General features: G+C 22.3%; 2 protein-coding genes across 2 annotated transcripts; one reads left to right on the top strand and one right to left on the bottom strand.

The window, feature by feature from the left end:
- Positions 1-1,603: 1,603 nt before the first annotated feature.
- Positions 1,604-2,538, bottom strand: P175DRAFT_0498785 (uncharacterized protein). The gene is made up of 2 exons (XM_040896586.1): positions 2,076-2,538; positions 1,604-2,020 (listed from the first exon to the last, which is right to left on the bottom strand). Exons 1-2 carry the CDS (start codon positions 2,468-2,470, stop codon positions 1,915-1,917), a joined length of 501 nt encoding a protein of 166 aa, XP_040753630.1. The 5' UTR covers positions 2,471-2,538; the 3' UTR covers positions 1,604-1,914.
- A 1,109-nt stretch (positions 2,539-3,647) lies between these two features.
- Positions 3,648-5,117, top strand: P175DRAFT_0514365 (uncharacterized protein; the record flags this gene model as incomplete). Its single annotated transcript, XM_040898802.1, has 4 exons — positions 3,648-3,784; positions 3,840-4,018; positions 4,172-4,371; positions 4,451-5,117. 4 exons carry the CDS (start codon positions 3,648-3,650, stop codon positions 4,796-4,798), a joined length of 864 nt encoding a protein of 287 aa, XP_040753629.1. The 3' UTR covers positions 4,799-5,117.
- Between the last annotated feature and the right edge of the window lie 13,941 nt (positions 5,118-19,058).

Below are 19,058 nucleotides of genomic sequence, written 5' to 3'. Positions count from 1 at the left end.
TAAAGATACTAGTAATACTAATAATAATAAATAAGAACCTTCTACAGCTATATTAGGAGAAGACCTTAATTAACTAGATTATATAAATATAGAAATAGAATATCTTACTAACTCCTGTAGTTATTATAATATAGGCAAATTAGATACTTGCTCGCGCGGGGTTAGATAAGCAAGTTAGTAAGATATAGCTATATTAATTTAAATTATATATACTAGCAGATCTAGAACTTGCTCTAATAAAGTAGAAGACTAAGGAATTAAGATAGATATAAGTAGAGAATACTAGCTTACTTTAATACTAGTATAACCTTTTAAAATTACTTCTCTATAAGGTCCTAGCTTGCCTTATCTATAACTTTAATAAATATAGTTTCTAACTAGGTAAAGATTATAATAAAAAGGTTTTTAAAAGTTCTAAATATCCTAATCTTATAAAAAGTAAGTAAGGTAAAAATATTATTATAGATAAATATATTACTATAGATAGTTAAGTAATAAACTTATTTTTTATTTTTAAAGTAATAAGTAATTATATAGAGATTTAGTATTATAATATAGAATAATTACTACCTAAAATAATAATAGTAATATCCTTAAATAATTAGATAATTAATAAGCTTATACTTATCTAGCTATATTAATTTAATACTAAAATAAAGTATCTTAATTATACTAAGTAAGGTAAGAAGTAATATTTAATATTTAATAGCTATAGCTTATATTTTATACTCAAATTTTTATAATATTATAAGAAAAATAATATTATTTTTTTTAATTTTATAGCTTATTTAATATATTTCTACTAATCTCTTAATAGAAAACCTTTTCTTATTTATAAGATTAATTTTTACCTTAAAAATAATAAGCTATCTTAATAGGGGGGTAAGCTATATAAGAAGATAGAATTCTTAAAGATTATCTAGCTAATCTATAACTAGATTTTTTAATAATAAATTATTCAAGATACCTTTAAAGAATATAGTATCTAGCTAGTTAATAATACTAAAATTATTAAAAAACTAGTAAATTAGATAGATATACTAGATATATTAATTAATCTTTATTAAATCCTATCTCTACTATTATTACTATCCTCTAGTATTAAAAATAGTCCTCTAGTAATAATAGAGGCTCTTCTAAAGAATTAGGTAAAGATTATAAAGGAACTTAATAAAATATTTAATTAGATAAGATAAAATATATTAAAATTCTTTTAATATTAGGTAGAGAAGCTTAAGAAGCTAAAAATAACTTAAGAAGTAATTTAAAGAATTAAGGCTATATAAGAATTTTAATACTAGGTTTATATTAAATACTAGATTAAAGATTTATCTAGTAATAAGATTCTAAGAGTTTATAATATTATTTAATTAATTAAAGATAGAAAGGTAAAGAATATTAAATATAAGTAAAGAAAATTAGTAAAGTAGAAAAAAAAAATATATAGTTCTTTACTCTTTCTATACTTATAAAAGTTAATTTAAAAAGAAATTAATAATATAAGATATATTAAAGAAACTAGAGAGTTTTTTTATTTTAATTACTAGTATTATTATTATTATATAGCTTTAAATATTAAAAAAATTATAAAGAATATATGATCGCGAAGAATATATAGTATATCTAAAGTAGGTAGTGGTTTAGGTGGGCAGAAAGGCATGGATATATCCATATAACTGAAAATTAAGAATAAACCCTAACATGTAACCAACCTAATTAGGTAAGTAGGTACCCCACATCACTACACACTAACTCTAACTATGGTTGGTTAGGTACCCCACCAACTAACCTGAAGAGGCTAGTTGTGCCGTGATAATGACCAGCTGAGCAGCACCCAATTTATAGTTATAACCAGGCTATCATGCTGACAAAATTTCCTGCTGCGGGTAATGAAAGCCATCCGACTTCAGAAGCTCATTCTACAGCGAAGTGCCTCTTTGCTATGACAGAGCCCTTTCCATCAATTTCAACTGCTGTAAAATGCGTGCGATTATCAGACTCGCTCGTATGAGGAGTTTCCCTATCGTCGGGCGTTAGCTTGTTTTTGGCATAGTTTCTCAGCGACGAGGGCTTACTGAAATGCAACCATGTCGCTTTCCGCTTTGAGGGAAGACAGGTGCTTCTCCGAGGTCGCTTTGAATTTCATTTGGATTTCTGGACTCAGATATACCCTTTTCCAGACATCCGTTTGATCCACATATCCAACTTTCACCGTTCTTGCGCCTGAGGACAAAACGGCAATAACCTTGGTTGAAATAACCTTAGCATTAGATGCCATATTTGCCCGCGAGTAATAGGGGCCGAGTGGGTAGTAGGCAATATAGTGGATAGGCTTGTAGTCTCGATAAAAATCGATTCTTGAAAAAGGTCTTTTGGGAAGAAGAGAATAGTTAGGAGAGTTCTGATTGTGAAGGCAGGGAAAAGGTGCAGTTCTTATAGCTTTTGAACGCTCTTGTTTTTCTCTGGTCATCTTAGGTAGTCTTCTACATGAGTGACAACAGTGTCTAAGTTCCACAGAATATAAGATTGGGAAACTGATCACCAAGTTACATGGGCCTATTAAAGTCCTTCGATAGAGTAGAGCGCTGGACCCTGGTACCTGCAACATACATTAAATTTAGACTAACAAGGCCTCATTACAAACCAGTGCTGGTGCTGGACTTTCTTGGCACTGCCGCAGTGCCGAAGCCCCTGGTAATTATACTATGAATTTGATTGGTTTCCATTAGACGCTGGTAGCAAAGATATTAGATATTACACCTGTTTCCCCCCCTAGCCACAGAAGAATTGTTCCAATACGCCATTGGCGTTTGCGCGCGCTACATGGAACAGAAAACAAAACAACAACGGCGACAGCAGCCTCTCGAAATAGAGACTCGAACCCGGATACAAATCCTGCTGAAATGAATAATAAAAAGAATACATACTACAGCATTATTAATCAAGATTCGAGTCCCTGCATCTATAACTACATACATATTTTTGTAAATTAGAATCCCCAGTATGTACTGTATTGTGACCATGTATCGGTGCCACACGCTGGGACGTTCAACAGCGAAAACCCTCTTTTTTCGTACCTTCTTCTACCAGTAATCATTCAAAAATACCCAATAGACTAATCCTACTTGAATCTCCGACATAAGCTTAGCTGTATTTGAAATATTGTACTGCAGTCCATATTGCTGGAGCCATTAATACATCTGATGTATGATGTATGATAGATACATGACGTATCTTTATATTGTTGAATTGAAGGCGTATCTCGTGATGTACTTAGTAAGCAAAGGGGGGGTTATTACCCTATATTAAGGCCTTAGGCAAGCACACAACCCCCCAACAGACACACACATCAATATATCCGATCACCTGCTTCCATTGAGCTACCCCTAGGATCATCATATATCCGACATATATTTTCAATCACGTGATCTGAACTCAGGTCGCCGACTGCCCCCATATGATTTCATTCATCCACTGCCCCAGGGCCAGAGAACAAATATTCTCTACCTTCTACTATGCTGAATAATTCAGTATTTACTCGTGGGATTTTTTCCACTCTTTCCTTCTCGTCATCAGTTCCAACAAAACCCTTGCAATTGGTGTCCCGTTACCCTCGTCTCGGTCGGCAGTTTTCTCGAAGATACGCGATGCTAACCACTTTGCAGTCTCATGAAGAGCCTTTACACCTGGGTGCACAATTCAAGGGTGACTCTGGACGAATTTATAGGATAGAAGAAGTCCTCGCTGATCGCAGAAAGCCCCTGCTATGCGTCTATCGTGCACGGTATGGGTCCTTCGATAAGCATTCGGCGCGCGTGTCATCGATACTAACCCTGAAGAACGGCGGAAAGCGCTGATGAAGGGGAATACGTTATCAAGAATATGATCCCAGGCGAGTTCGAGTATCAGTTGGATTTGCAGAAACAACTCGCAGCCTGCCCCAACCTGCGATCAGTAGTAGACACTATCCCAGACCTCGGGTTATTTATCTACCCATTCCTTACCGGAGACTTGCTTCGTTTAAGTCTCACTCCTCTACCGCGAGAGACGAAAATCTATATACTACAATGCGCACTGCATGGGCTGGCTGATATGCATGAGCGAGGAGTTCTTCATAATGGGAAGCCTAGCCCCCCAATGTCGTTCTCATTAAATTACTGACTTGAAACAGATATCAAAGCGAACAATATCCTTGTTGATTACGATGAGAGTATCCAGGGTGAAATCATCATCAAAAAAGTTCAGATCTCGGACCTTGAGGACGCGGTTCTTGTGCCACCTGGGAAATGGCTGAGAGGACCACTCTGCGGCAATGCCATATGGAGGAGCCCTGAAAGCTGGTGCCGATCTCGCCAGAACCAAGCTTCAGATGTGTATTCTTTTGCAATTGTGGTGCGCGTGTCCCTTTCTTGTACCGTTCTGCCGCAATGACTGCTAATACTTTCTTCAGATGATATACGTCATGCTGAACGAGATGGTTTTTCGAGTCCGTGACTGCGAGCTTCATGCATCAGACTCTTGGCGCTACGTTCTCCGGAGACATATATCCTATTTTGCGGACGAGCAGGGCTTTGCTGGATTGCTGGAGCATATTGGGGAATCTAATGCTTTTCATGGGCGCTTGATCACACTCGCCGGCGACTTCACATCAGAGAGCCCTAGAGAGCCTTTCGAATCTTGGAATTACGTTGAGCCCGAATTTAGGGACCTCGTGGGCAAGATGACGAACCTAGATCCAAACAGAAGAATCACCGCCAGAGAAGCACTTGAGCATCGTTGGTTCACCCAAGCTACTTGAACCATACGGGTTTGATATTTCACTGCTGTTGATGTTTTTATTTATACTTACCTTAATGTGCTGTAAACAAAATCGAAGAGTTTTACTGAGCTGTCTATCCAAGACCCGAAACCTGTCCGAAACTATCTTTCATTAGACAGGGGTATAATTCATGTAGCAGGGATTTAATGGCATGTTGGACTTGATCTTTTCCGCTTCGCAGTTTAGTTTGTTTGATTTCTCTTAGGTTTTCTGCGGGAAAAGCTACATGGTAGTACAGACCGATGAGAGGAATTATCTAGAGCCTAGCTGCACTATACACTAGCCCTCCAGGGGTACGGCAAGCTAATACCGCCACTCCGCAACAATCAAAATTCTCACTAAGACCTTTGACCGCTACAACAACCGCCTGCTAGATTCATATATTTGATGTTGTACAAGATATATTACTATATTATATTATATAATTAACTATGACCTAGTGAGTTCTCTATTTATACTTTCAATCTACCTCCTAATTGACCAGTTGACCTCCTAGTTGACCTCCTAGTTGACCTCCTAGTTGACCTCCTAATCGACCTCCGAATTGACCTCCGAATTGACCTCCTAATCGACCTCCGAATTGACCTCCGAATCGACCTCCTAGTTGACCTCCTAATCAACCTCCGAATCGACCTCCTAATTGACCTCCTAATCGACCTCCTAATCGACCTCCTAATCGACCTCCGAATCGACCTTCTAAGATATCCCAAGTAATTTTAATATAGATAGGGGTTGAACCCAGAGTATTTAGATTTTAAAATTAAAATTCTTACCCCCTATTTAGAGATTTGACTTATGGATAATTAATGATGATAGGTTTGTCAAACTATGACGGTAGTAAGTTGACTGAAATGGATTTAATTGGGTCTAACTAGGAGATGGAGAGATGCTTCGAAGAAGCATGGAGATCTGGAAGGAAATAGTGGCCTAAATATACTGGGTAGTCACATGTTACTATTCACTTAATAGTGGTACTGGTTATATTTACTAAGTATAGTACTCTAATACACCCCCCTTAGTAACATGTCTATTATATAAAGCTATTTAGAATCTATCTCTAATCTATTAAATTCTATCCCACAAGGGTTGAGGAAGGCTACTACCATGGCTCTAGGGTTTGGCAGAGGACCAGCGCTGAATGGGTGGCTCAATATTCTGGAGTAGGGTGCCTGTGGAACCTGTTGCATGTTATGGCTTAAATTTTTACTAGATATAGATTAGCCACTTAAATTATAGATTCCTAAGTTTTAGAGCCTATAGGTATCAGGTAAATATATGGTACTATATTAAAGTTAGTTAGGATTTTGTTAAAGATTTGGTAGGGGATAGACTAGGATAGCTATATATAGAGGTAATAGATTAGTAGTACTAGTAAATAAAATATTTAGGGGCTAGTCTAGCTAAAAAGCCTAGTTAAATTTAGATTCTTTTAAGTATTTCTATTAATTTTCCTATTTAATATTATATTTTTATCTATATCTAGCTACCTTCTATCTATATTCTATTATAGAATACTAGCTATTTAAGAAGATTCTTATACTATAAATTATTATATATTACTAGTACTAGTATAGTATTTATTCTAAGAAAGTTATAATATATCTATAAAAGAAGTATTTTCTTAAATTATAAAATAATTAATCTATTACTTAGGTAGTAACTAATTAAGTAAAAGTTATTTAATAACTAGATAATTTATATATTCTTTATATATTAAATATACTAGTTCTTATTATCCCTATTTATACTAATAGGCTATTATACTAGTATAGCTATAGTAAGAGACTAGAGTAATATATATATATTATTACTAGTATTAAATTTATATAAAATTTGTCAGGGTGCAGAGTTGGATTCAGATATTCATTAACTAGGAGCTAACCAGACAGAACAGTAGAATAGTAGGTATCAGGTAATAAATAGGATATAGCTTGAAGAGTTATAATAGGATTAGGAATAATATAGCTTAAATATAGAAATAAGGGTAGATAATTAAGATAGAATCTAATTAAATAAATATTATAGCTTTATATTATAATAATATCTTCTTTTTTAGGGTTAAGCTCTATTAAGACTAGGAAGGAAATAGTTAGGACTTTTTAAGATAATAAAGATAGTAATTATTTATTAATTAATAAATATTTTCTAGATATTTAGTAAGCTCTTTAGTTAATTTATTATATTTAATTTATTTAATAGTATATTATAATTTAGGTTTACTATAATCTTAATAAACTTATTAAGAATTAAGAACTTTCTTAACTTTTTATTCTTTTAATTCTTTAACTTTAATAAATAATAATAGATTAAGATATTAATTAAGTAAAGAATTATTAATAATAAAATAAAGTAAAAATATATTAAATATAAAATAAATTTTTATATTTTTAAGTAATTTAAATTTATAAGTATATAAGTTAATAATTTTCTTAATATAATATAATTTAAAATTCTTTTAATTTAATTTTTTTTATAAATAGAGTATTTAAATATTATAAATATTTAATTAAATTTTTTATTCTATAATATAATAATATATAGGTTATTTTTAATAATTAGCTTATATTTTATAATAAGCTTAAGTAAATAAGATCTTAATATAAATAAATTTATAAATCTTATATATAATATTAGTAAACTTCTTAATATTTTTCTTAATAAAGTAAATAATAAGATAGCTTAATTTAAACCCTAATATTAAATAAAATCTATAATTAATTATAAATAATAATATTTTTATAAATTTAAAATAAATAAAGTTAGTAGTAAATTTAATTATTAATAATTATTTAAACTAATTATCTTGTCAGGGGACAGAGTTGGATTCAGATATTCATTGACTAGGAGCTAATCCAGATAGAACAGCAGAACAGTAAGTGTCAGGTAATAGACAGGATATAGCTTGAAGAGCTATAATAGGATTAAGGGTAATATAGCTTAAATATAGGAATAAGGGTGGATAGTTAAGGTAGAATCTAACTAGATAGATACTATAGCTTTATACTATAATAGTACCCCCTTCCTTAGGGTCAAGCTCTATTAAGACTAGGGAGGAATTAGCTAGGATTTCTTAAAATAATAGAGATAGTAATTATTTACTAATTAGTAAATATTCTCTAGATACTTAATAGGCTCTTTAATTAATTTATTATATTTAATTTACTTAATAGTATATTATAGCTTAAATTTACTATAATCTTAATAAACTTATTAAGAATTAAAAACTTTCTTAACTTTTTATTCTTTTAATCTTTTTACTTTAATAAGTAGTAGTAGATTAAGATATTAATTAGATAAAGAATTATTAGTAGTAGGATAAAGTAAAGATATATTAAATATAAAATAGATTCTTATATTTTTAGGTAGTTTAAATTTATAAGTATATAAGCTAATAATCCTTTTAATATAATATAGCCTAAAATTCTTCTAGTTTAATTTTTTCTATAAGTAAAGTATTTAAATATTATAAGTATCTAGCTAGATTTCTTATCCTATAGTATAGTAATATATAGATTACCTTTAATAATTAGCTTATACTTTATAATAAGCTTAAGTAAATAAAATTTTAATATAAATAAACTTATAAATCTTATATATAATATTAATAAATTTCTTAGTATTTTTTTTAATAAAGTAAATAATAAGATAGCTTAATTTAAATCTTAATATTAGATAGAATCTATAATTAGTTATAAATAATAATACTTTTATAGACTTAAAGTAGATAAAGTTAGTAGTAAACTTAATTATTAATAATTATTTAAATTAATTATCTTATAAGTATAATATATATACTTATAAATATTATCCTAAAATAATATTAATATATTTAGTTTAATTATTAATTTTAGAATAATAAATAATAAATAATAGATTATAAATCTTTAGATAGGATATTAAGTATTTCTAGAAAATAATAATAAACTAGACTTTATAATTTAATATAATTATTTTAGGAATATTATAAAATTTCTAGATATATTTAAGATATAAATTAGCTACTCTTTTAATATTAATTATTCTAATATAAGAAAAGAAGTACTTTATCTTTATTAAATAATTAATTATAACTAGAATAATATTATAATTATTACTTAATAATAAGTATATAATAAAGTCTATACTTATATTTTATTAAGTATATTTAGGAATTAATAAAGACTTTAATACTTCTTATTTTATTTCTTAAGAAAGAATAATTTAGTAATAAAAATAATAATTCTAGACTTATTAATTAATATACTTATAAATCCTAGGCTAGAAATATTTATATAATATTAATTTATATATTTTAATTTTTCTAGAATATTTAATAATAGGATTTTTATAATAAAGTCTTAATATTTTAGCTTTTATCTTATTATAGTTAGATATATAAAATTAATCTTAATATCTTAAGTATAGATTAGTATATCTATAATTAGCTAGTATAATATTAAGGTATCTTAGTAAATTATTCTTTAAAATATTTAAAATAAATTAGAGCTTCTTATCTTATAAATAAACTTTATTAAATAGTAATTATAGTATTAGTAGCAGGGAGATTAGTTTATTAATAATAAGTTATTTAATAAAGTATATTTAGTATTAGTTATTAATATTTAATCTTAGATTAATAGTAATCTTAAGTAGTAAGTTTTTAGATTTTAGAATAATCTAGCTCTAATAAAGGAATTATTTATTCCTTTTCTTAAATAAGTTCTCTAACCTTCTAGTTAGTATATTAGGCTTAGTACCTAACTTTCTAGAATAATAATATATTTAAAAGTTAAATTTTAATAAAAATTTAAATTAATAGACTTATTAATAATTTAGTAATTTAATTAATATAAAATACTCTAAATTCTAGTAATTTATAATAATCTTTATAAATAATAGAATTCTTTTTAATTTAGAATATTATTCTTTAAAATAATAAATAATAACTAATAATTCTTTATTATAAATCTTATAATTATATTTTATTATAAAATATTTCTTAAAAAAAATATAATAAAATATAATATACTTTTATTATTATATTATAATAATATTCTAATAAATATATAATTAAAGATATTAATTTCTAGAATTATATTTTTTAATTAATTAAAAGATTTTAATATTAAAGTATTTATAAAAGTAGCTTTTAATTATTTAAATATTTTTTAATAAATAAATATCTAGTTAAAGTTAATATTCTTCTTAATTAAGTTAACTAATAATTTAATAATTTTTAAAAAATTATAAATAAATTAGTAATAAAAGTTCTTAAAGTTAATAAAGGCTTAAATATTAGTTAAATAGATTAGTATTTCTTATTTAATAATTATTTTTACTTTATTAGGGTTTATTTAAAAGCTATTTTTATCTATAATTAGTTCTAGAAACTTTATTTTATATATAAAGAATTTATATTTACTAAATTTAGTATAAAGTTTTATTACTTATAGATATTCTAATACTTATTAAATATAATAGATATAGTTAGTATAGATTTAGCTATAAATTAGAATATTATTTAAATATATAATATAGAAAATATCTAAATAATTATATAAAATTTTATTAATAAATCTCTAGAATAATACTAGAGTTCTAGTAAGCTTAAATAATATTATTAAGAATTTAAATAGGCCTAATTAAATTTAAAAGATAGTAAGATATTCTTATTCTTTCTTAATCTATAGATTATTAAAAATAGAAATAATATTAATTTTTAAGAAATATTTTATTTTTTTTAAGTTATTTAGTATCTCTTTTATTAATAGTAATAAGTAATAATCTTTTATAATAATTATATTTAAAGCTTAATAATCTATATAAAATTATAGGCTTTTTCTAGATTTCTTTATAAATAAAATAGAAGATATAGTAAGAAAAAAATTAAAATAAATAAAATCTTTTTTTAAGTTTTTTTTAATCTATTTCTTTAAAATTTTTAATTTATCTTAGGACATGTTATATAGGCTCCTAAAAGATAAGGTTTTTCTAGATAATAATTTAATCTTATAATTATTAGATTAGTAAAATAGTAAATACTTAGCCTCCTTTAGTAAGAATATATTATAGAACTTAATAAACTTAAGGAGTAGTTACTCTTATAGCTTAAATTTAATAATAGTAATAAGATTTAGAGTAGCTTTAATATTAGTAATAATAATAATAAATATCTAGTATCTATAATAGGTATATATAGTATAGGCAGTAACTAAGACTCTAGTAATATTTTAGTTCTTTAAAAATTTAGAATAAGGATTAAAATATTAGAAAGAAGCTTTTAGTAATATATTATATAATATTAAAATCTTTATAAATTTTAAAGATATATTATAGTACTTTCTATAATAAAAACTTTTAAATAAAATAATATAATTAATAAATCTAATCTAAAGATTATAAGTCTTTAACTAAAATAAGTTAAGAATAATAAGAAAGTATATAAATTAGATTATAAGAAAAATAATATTTTTTTTAATATAATTATAAATTTTTTAAATTAAATAAATAAAATAAATAATATTACTAGATTTTACTAGAATATTATTAAATCTTCTTAGTAAGATAAGATTCTTTAATAATAATATCTTTAATTAATTATTTATAACTTAATTATAGTCTATAAAATATTTATTCTTAGTTCTAGAGTTAATTATAATAAAGATTAATAGAATCTTATTAAGGATTTTTAAGTTAATAAGTAAAATTATTAATTTAAATTAGTAATTTTCTTTCTTTATTATTATTCTAGCTATCATAGCCTTTAATAGATAGAGGGAGTACTAGGAATATCCCTAATTATAGCTTAGGTTAGGAATACTCTATTTTCTAATTTAAAGGATGCAGGATATTTAGTAAGTAAGGTTCTAGTTAATAAGGAGTATAAGTCTAATTTAGTAGTAAATATAAAGGTATAGCTAGTTAGTCTTTAATTAGGATATAAATAGTTACTTATTAGATAATTAATACTACTATAGTAGTAATATAAGTATTAAATTTAATAATTAAAATAATAAGTAGTAAATAAATCTATTAGATCTTTAGTAGGAGTAGTAGTAATAATAGGATTAATAGGGACTATAGAAATTTAGATAGTAGAAGTTAGCTTTAAAATAGATTAAAAAGACTAGGAATTCTTTATAAATAAGGGCAGGATAGTACTTATATAATAATAATAATAGTTTTTTAGATTTTATAGATAATTAATAAAATTATAATATTATAATAAGGCCTTAAAATATATTAATATCTCTTAAAATTCTTAGTTAATAACTTATTCTAGAATTATAAATAAGATATCTTTATTTATATTTTTTTCTAATATAAGATATTAGAATTTAGTAAAAAAAATACTAAATTTATAATAGATTTATTAGAAATAAAATAGATTAATATAAATATTAGCTTCTAGATTTAGATTTTTAAAAATTTTCTTTAAGATTTCTAAAATTTTAATATAATTATTTAATTTATAAATTCTATCTTAGATATATAATAAGATTTAAGTATATAAGATTTTTTTAAAGTAATTAATTATATAAGCTATTTTATTATTTAAGATTAGAAAATAATTAAGGTTTATAATTATTTTCTAGTAAATTTAAGAAGTAAAGTATCTTAAATTACTTTATTAGTTATTAAACTTATTAAGGTTAGGAAGTTATTCAGAAGTTTAAGTAATAAGAATAGATATAGTAAGAATAGTAGTAGTAGTAAAGAGAATAGTAATATTAGTATTTTTTTTAGAAAAAAATAATAATTAAAAAGATATATTATTTTAAGTAAGTATTTTAAATAATTTTTATTAGATTTTTTTAACTTATATTTTCTAGTACTTAATTATATTATTTTTCTATTAAATATAGTTAAGAAGGTTAGTAATAATAGAGTATAAAGTAAATAATTTATAGAGTTCTTCTATAATAGTAATAAAGAACTAGTATATTTTAGTAATATACTATCTTAATTTATTAGGGATATTATATAGGAGGGTTTCTATATTTTTAGATAGTATAAGTAGTAAGGCAGGCATGATAGTAGTAATTAATTCCTAATAGAGAGGAGCTATATAATATTAGGGGATAAAGTTAGATTTAAATATTTATTAATTAGGAACTAATCTAAATAGAATAGCAGAATAATAAGTATTAGGTAATAGATAGGACATAGCTTAAAGAGCTATAACAGGATCAAGGGTAATGTGACTTAAATATAGGAATAAGGGTGGATAGTCAAGGCAGAATCTAACTAGATAGGTACTATAGCTTCGCGCCATGACATATCTTATAGATATAATATATATACTTATAAGTATTATTCTAAAATAGTATTAATATATTTAATTTAGTTATTAATTTTAGAATAATAAGTAATAGATAGTAAGTTATAAATCTTTAAGTAAGGTATTAAATATTTCTAGAAAATAGTAATAAACTAGACTCTATGTTATGGCGCAAAGCCGTAGTACCTATCTAGTTAGATTCTGCCTTGACTATCTGCCCTTATTCCTATATTTAAGCCATATTATCCTTAATCCTATTATAGCTCTTTAAGCTATATCCTATCTATTATCTAATATTTATTATTTTGCTATTCTATCTAGTTAGCTCCTAGTTAATAAATATCTGAATCTAATTCTATCCCCTAATATTATATAGCTCTACTCTACTAGAAGTTAATTACTACTATTATACCTGCTTTATTATCTATACTATTTAAAGATATAGAAACTCTCTTATATAATATTTTTAATAAATTAAAATAATATATTATTAAGATATACTAGTTCTTTATTATTATTATAAAAAAACTTTATAAATTATCTATTCTATATTTTATTATTACTAACCTTTTTAATTATATTTAATAAAAAGATAGTATAATTAAGTACTAGAAGATATAAGTTAAAGAAATCTAATAAAAGCTATTTAAAGTACTTACTTAGAATAATATACTTTCTTAATTACTATTTTCTTTTAAAAGAGATACTAATATTATTACCCCTCTTATTATTACTATTACTCTTATTATATTTATTCTTATTATTTAAACCTCTAAATAACTTCCTAATCTTAATAAGTTTAATAATTAATAAAGTAATTTAAAATATTTTACTTCTTAAATTTACTAGAAAATAATTATAAATCTTAATTATTTTTTAACTTTAAATAATAAAATAACTTATATAACTAGTTATTTTAAAAAAACTTTATATATCTAAATCTTATTATATATTTAAAATAGAATCTATAAATTAAGTAATTATATTAAGATTTTAAAAATTTTAGAGAAAGCTTTTAAAAATTTAAATTTAAAAATTAATATTTATATTAATTTATTTTATTTTTAATAAATTTATTATAAATTTAATATTTTTTTTATTAAATTTTAATATCTTATATTAAAAAAAAATATAAATAAAAATATCTTATTTATAATTCTAGAATAAGCTATTAATTAAGAATTTTAAAAAATATTAATATATTTTAAGACTTTATTATAATACTATAATTTTATTAATTATTTATAAAATCTAAAAAATTACTACTATTATTATATAAGTACTATTCTATCCTTATTTATAAAAAATTCCTAATTTTTCTAATCTATTTTAAAGCTAATTTTTACTATCTAAATTCTTATAATTCTTATTAATTTTATTATTACTACTACTCCTACTAAAGACCTAATAAATTTATCTATTATCTATTATTTTAATTATTAAATCTAATACCTATATTATTACTATAGTAGTACTAACTATCTAGTAAGTAGTTACTTATACCCTAACTAAAGACTAACCAGCTATATCTCTATATCTATTACTAAACTAGACCTATACTCCTTATTAACTAGAATCCTACTTACTAAATATCTTATATTTCCTAAATTAGAAAATAGAGTATCTCTAACCTAAGCTATAATTAAGGATACCTCTAGCACTTCCTCTACCTATTAAAGGCTATAATAGCTAGAATAATAATAAAGAAGAAAAATTACTAATTTAAATTAATAATTCTATCTATTAATCTAGAAATTTCTAATAAAATTCTACTAATCTTTACTATAATTAACTCTAGAGTTAAGAATAAATATTTTATAAATTATAATTAAATTATAAATAATTAATTAGAGATACTATTATTAAGGAATCTTATTTTATTAAGAAGATTTAATAATACTCTAATAAAATCTAATTATATTATTTATTTTATTTATTTAATTTAAAAAATTTATAATTATATTAAAAAAAATATTATTTTTTTTATAATCTAATTTATATACTTTCTTATTATTTTTAATTTATTTTAATTAAAGACTTATAATCCTTAAATTAAATTTATTAATTATATTATTTTATTTAAAAACTTTTATTATAAAAAGTACTATAATATATCTCTAAAGCTTATAAAAATTTTAATATTATATAATATATTATTAAAAGTTTCTTTTTAATACCTTAACTCCTACCCTAAATTTTTAAAGAATTAAGATATTACTAGAGTCTTAATTACTACTTATATTATATATACTTATTATAAATACTAAATATTTATTATTATTATTATTAATATTAAAATTATTTTAAATCTTATTATTATTATTAAATCTAAGCTATAAAAATAATTACTTTCTAAATTTACTAAGTTTTATAATATATTCTTACTAAAGAAGGCTAAATATTTACTATTTTATTAATTTAATAATTATAAGATTAAATTACTACCTAAAAAAATTCTATCTTTTAAGAGCTTATATAATATATCCTAAGATAAACTAAAAATTTTAAAAGAATAAATTAAAAAGAATTTAAAAAAAGATTTTATTTACTTTAATTCTTTTTTTATTATATTTTTTATTTTATTTATAAAAAAATCTAGAGAAGGCTTATAATTTTATATAAATTATTAAGCCCTAAATATAATTATTATAAAAGATTATTACTTATTATTACTAATAAAAGAAATACTAAATAATCTAAAAAGAATAAGATATTTCTTAAAAATTAATATTATTTTTACTTTTAATAATCTATAAATTAAGAAAAAATAAGAATATCTTATTATTTTCTAAATTTAATTAAACTTATTTAAATTCTTAATAATATTATTTAGGCTTACTAGAATCTTAGTATTATTCTAGAGATTTATTAATAAAGCCTTATATAATTATCTAGATATTTTTTATACTATATATTTAGATAATATTCTAATTTATAGTTAAATTTATACTAAATATATTTATTATATTTAATAAGTATTAGAATACTTATAAGTAATAAGACTTTATATTAAATTTAATAAATATAAATTCTTTATATATAAGATAAAGTTTCTAGAACTAATTATAAATAAAAATAGCTTTTAAATAAATCTTAATAAAGTAAAAATAATTACTAAGTAGGAAATATTAACTTATCTAACTAATATTTAAGTCTTTATTAATTTTAAGAACTTTTACTATTAATTTATCTATAATTTTTTAAAAATTATTAGACTATTAGTTAACCTAATTAAGAAAAATATTAACTTTAACTAGATACTTATTTATTAAGAAATATTTAAATAATTAAAAATTACTTTTATAAATACTTTAATACTAAAATCTTTTAACTAGTTAAAAAATATAATTCTAGAAATTAATATTTCTAATTATATATTTATTAAAATATTATTATAATATAATAATAAAGATATATTATACTTTATTATATTTTTTTTTAAGAAATATTTTATAATAAAATATAATTATAAGATTTATAATAAAAAATTATTAGTTATTATTTATTATTTTAAAAAATAATACTTTAAACTAGAAAAAACTCTATTACTTATAAAGATTATTATAGATTACTAGAATTTAGAATATTTTATATTAATTAAACTATTAAACTATTAATAAGCTTATTAATTTAAATTTCTATTAAAATTTAACTTCTAAATATATTACTACTCTAAGAAATTAGGTACTAAGCCTAATATATTAACTAGGAAGTTAGAGAATCTATCTAAAGAGGAAAATAAATAATTTCTTTATTAGAACTAGATTATTCTAAAATCTAAAAACTTGCTATCTAAGACTACTACTAATTTAAGACTAAATATTAATAGCTAATATTAAGTATACTTTACTAAATAACTTACTATTAATAAATTAATCTCCTTATTACTAATATTATAATTACTATTTAATAGAGCTTATCTATAAGATAAGAAGCTCTAGTTTATTCTAAATATTTTAAAGAATAGTTTATTAAAATATCCTAATATTATACTAGCTAATTATAAATATACTAGTTTATATTTAAGATACTAAAACTAACTTTATATATTTAATTATAATAAGATAAAAGTTAAAATATTAAGACTTTATTATAAAAATCTTATTATTAAATATTCTAAAAAAATTAAGATATATAAATTAATATTATATAAATATTTCTAATTTAGGATTTATAAATATATTAATTAATAAATCTAGAATTATTATTTTTACTATTAAATTATTTCTTTCTAAAAAGTAAAATAAGAAGTATTAAGGCTTTTACTAATTCTTAAATATACTTAATAAGATATAAATATAGACTTTATTATATATTTATTACTAAATAATAGCTATAATACTATCTTAGTTATAATTAATTATTTAATAAAGATAAAATACTTCCTCCCCTATATTAGAATAATTAATACTAAAGGAATAACTAATTTATACTTTAAATATATTTAGAAGCTCTATAATATTCTTAAAATAATTATATTAAATTATAGAGTCTAGTTTATTATTATTTTTTAGAAATATTTAATATCCTACTTAAAGATTTATAATCTACTATTTATTATTTATTATTTTAAGACTAATAATTAAACTAAATATATTAATACTATCTTAAGATAATACTTACAAGTATATATATTATATCTATAAGATAATTAATCTAAATAACTATTAATAATTAAATTTATTACTAACTTTATCTATTCTAAGTCTATAAGAATATTATTATTTATAGCTAATTATAAATTCTATCTAATATTAAGATTTAAATTAAACTACTCTACTATCTATCTTACTAAAAAAAATATTAAGAAATTTACTAATATTATATATAAGATTTATAAGTTTATTTATATTAAGATTTTATCTACTTAAGCTTATTATAAAGTATAAGCTAATTACTAAAGATAACCTATATATTACTATACTATAGGATAAGAAGTCTAGCTAGATACTTATAATATTTAAATACTTTACCTATAAAAGAAATTAAACTAGAAGAATTTTAAATTATATTATATTAAGAGAATTATTAGCCTATATATTTATAAATTTAAATTATTTAAAAGTATAAGAATCTATTTTATATTTAATATATTTTTATTTTATCTTATTACTAATAATTCTTTACTTAATTAATACTCTAATCTATTATTACTTATTAAAATAGAAAAATTAGAAAAATAAAAAATTAAAAAAATTTTTAATTTTTAATAAATTTATTAAGATTATAATAAACTTAAGCTATAATATATTATTAAGTAGATTAAATATAATAAGCTAATTAAAGAGCCTGCTAAATATTTAAAAAATACTTATTAATTAGTAAATAATTATTACCTTTATTATTTTAAGAAATTCTAGCTAATTCCTTCCTAATCTTAATAGAGCTTAACCTTAAGAAAGGGGGTACTATTATAGTATAAAGCTATAGTACCTATTTAGTTAGATTCTATCTTAACTATTTACTCTTATTCCTATATTTAAGCTATATTATCCTTAATCTTATTATAGCTCTTTAAGCTATGTTCTATCTATTATCTAATACCTACTATTCTACTATTCTGTCTGGTTAGCTCCTAGTCAATGAATATCTGAATCCAACTCTGTCCCCTGACACTCTATAATCTAATATAATTATTTTAGAGATATTATAAAATTTCTAGATATATTTAAGGTATAGGTTAGTTATTTCTTTAGTATTAATTATTCTAGTATAGGAGAGGAAGTACTTTATCTTTATTAGATAATTAATTATAACTAAAATAGTATTATAACTATTACTTAGTAGTAAGTATATAATAAAGTCTATACTTATATCTTGCTAGATATATTTAAAAATTAGTAGAAATCTTAATACTTCTTGCTTTACTTCTTAGAAAGGAGTAATTTAGTAATAAAGATAATAATTCTAGACCTATTAATTAATATATTTATAAATCCTGAGCTAGAAATATTTATATAATATTAGTTTATATATCTT

The sequence above is a fragment of the Aspergillus ochraceoroseus genome (genome assembly GCF_002846915.1).
Source record: "Aspergillus ochraceoroseus IBT 24754 chromosome Unknown P175scaffold_2, whole genome shotgun sequence".
Classification (NCBI taxonomy): domain Eukaryota; kingdom Fungi; phylum Ascomycota; class Eurotiomycetes; order Eurotiales; family Aspergillaceae; genus Aspergillus; species Aspergillus ochraceoroseus.
The sequence above is the reverse complement of the archived record's forward strand: the minus strand, read 5'-3'. Positions and strand labels throughout refer to the sequence as shown.